Source organism: Coturnix japonica, unplaced genomic scaffold (assembly GCF_001577835.2).
Source record: "Coturnix japonica isolate 7356 unplaced genomic scaffold, Coturnix japonica 2.1 chrUnrandom537, whole genome shotgun sequence".
Lineage (NCBI taxonomy): Eukaryota > Metazoa > Chordata > Aves > Galliformes > Phasianidae > Coturnix > Coturnix japonica.
The window spans coordinates 46,707-48,969 of record NW_015439920.1 but is presented as its reverse complement, the minus strand read 5'-3'; the positions used below and the strand labels follow the sequence as shown (position 1 = coordinate 48,969).

Here is a 2,263-nt window from a genome sequence, read left to right as displayed (position 1 = left end):
TGGGGGGGAATGGGGGGTTTTGGGGTGGATCTGGAGGATTAGGGGGGATTTGGGGCAGTTATGGGGCTCTATGGGGTCATTATGGGGACGCAATGGGGACCCTGTAGGCCCTCTATGAGGATGGTGGCCCTATAGGGACCCTATGGGGCCGTTATGGGGTCTCTGTCCCCCCCTTTTCCCCCCCCCCAGCTCCCCAATTTCCTGCTGAAGATCCCCGATTACGGGCTGTATTCCCACGACGTGGAGTTCATCAACCACCACCTGCGGCTGCACACGAGGTCAGCGCCCCATAGATCTGTGGGGCAGCCCCATAGCGTGTGGGGATGAGGCGGCGCTGTGTCCCAGCCATTGCTGTGTCCTTATAGGGTCCATAGGGGTGCTGTGTGTCCCTATAGGGCCGTGCCCTCTATGGGGTGCTGTGTGTCCCTATAGGGGCTGCCTGCAGTACCATCTATTACCATGAGGTGGCGCTGTCCTTATAGGGCCGCGCTATAGGGCCGTGCTATATGGCCGCGCTCTATAGGGCGCTGTGTCTCCCATAGGGGCCGTGTCCTTTACCAGCTGGCGGTGTCACTGTGTATGGTGCCTTATAGGGTGCTATATCCCTATAGGGCTGCCTGCAGTACCATCTATTACCATTAGGTGGCGCTGTCCTTATAGGGTCTGTATAGGGATCCTTATAGGGGTGCTGTATCCCTATAGGGCTGCCTGCAGTACCCCGGGCTGCCATTAGGTGGCGCTATATCTCTATAGGGCTGCCTGCAGTACCACCTATTACCACTAGGTGGCGCTGTGTCCCATAGGCTCTACCTGCAATACCAACTATGACCACTAGGTGGCGCTGTCCTTATAGGGCCGCGCTATAGGGCCGTGCTATATGGCCGCGCTCTATATGGCGCTGTGTCTCCCATAGGGGCCGTGTCCTTTACCAGCTGGCGGTGTCACTGTGTATGGTGCCTTATAGGATCCTATATCTCTATAGGGCTGCCTGCAGTACCATCTATTCCCATTAGGTGGCGCTGTCCTTATAGGGCCATGCTATGGGGTGCTGTATCCCTATAGGGGCTGCCTGTAGTACCACCTACTACCCATAGGGGGCGCTATATCTCTATAGGGCTCCCTGCAGTACCATCTATTCCCATTAGGTGGCGCTGTCCTTATAGGGCCACGCTATGGGGTGCTGTATCCCTATAGGGGCTGCCTGCAGTACCACCTATTACCCTTAGGGGGCGCTATGTCTATAGGGCTGCCTGCAGTACCATCTATTGCCATTAGGGGGCGCTATGTCCCTATAGGGCCGCCTGCAGTACCATCTATTACCCTTAGGGGGCGCTATGTCTATAGGGCTGCCTGCTGTACCATCTATTGCCATTAGGGGGCGCTATGTCTCTATAGGGCCGCCTGCAGTACCATCTATTACCCTTAGGGGGCGCTATGTCTCTATAGGGCCGCCTGCAGTACCACCTATTACCATTAGGAGGCGCTATGTCTCTATAGGGCTGCCTGCAGTACCACCTACTACCACTAGGTGGCGCTGTCCTTATAGGGCCGCGCTATAGGGCCGTGCTATATGGCCACGCTCTATAGGGCGCTGTGTCTCCCATAGGGGCCGTGTCCTTTACCAGCTGGCGGTGTCGCTGTGCCGTGCCGTGGTGTTCGGTTACTTTGCCGGTGTCCGGATGGAGGTGCTGGCGCTGACGCGGCACCCGGAGCTGGGCTGTATCCGTGCTCGATGGCGCCTGGTCGGGGTCCCCTTCCACCTGTGTCTGCTGCGCTTCTACCGCCGCGACAAGCGCGACCTGCTACGGTCAGTGCGGTAACGGGGTCACCAGTCACATCTATGGGGCATCAATGGCATCTATGGGTCAGCAATGGCATCTATGGGTCACCATTGAGATCTATGGGTCATCAATGGCATCTATGGGTCACTAATGGCATCTATGGGTCACCAGTGAGACCTATGGGTCATCAATGGCATCTATGGGTCACCATTGAGATCTATGGGTCATCAATGAGATCTATGGGTCACCAGTGAGACCTATGGGTCATCAATGGCATCTATGGGTCATCAATGGCATCTATGGGTCACTATTAACATCTATGGGTCATCAGTGGCATCTATGGGTCACTAATGGCACCTATGGGTCACCATTGACACCTATGGGTCATCAATGAGATCTATGGGTCACCATTGACACCTATGGGTCACCATTGACATCTATGGGTCACCATTGACACCTATGAGTCACCATTGACACCTATG

The 2,263-nt window shown here is 55.7% G+C and overlaps 1 protein-coding gene across 1 annotated transcript in view; it reads left to right on the top strand.

Moving 5' to 3' along the window:
- CUNH6orf136 (chromosome unknown C6orf136 homolog) overlaps positions 1-1,877 on the top strand; it is a 5,947-nt gene extending 4,070 nt beyond the window's left edge. The window contains exons 2-3 of the mRNA XM_015850799.2: positions 190-278; positions 1,607-1,877. Coding sequence (XP_015706285.1) covers positions 190-278; positions 1,607-1,820 — 303 coding nt within the window. The 3' untranslated portion in view covers positions 1,821-1,877. The remainder of the gene's footprint in view (positions 1-189; positions 279-1,606) is intronic.
- The last annotated feature ends 386 nt before the right edge of the window (positions 1,878-2,263 follow it).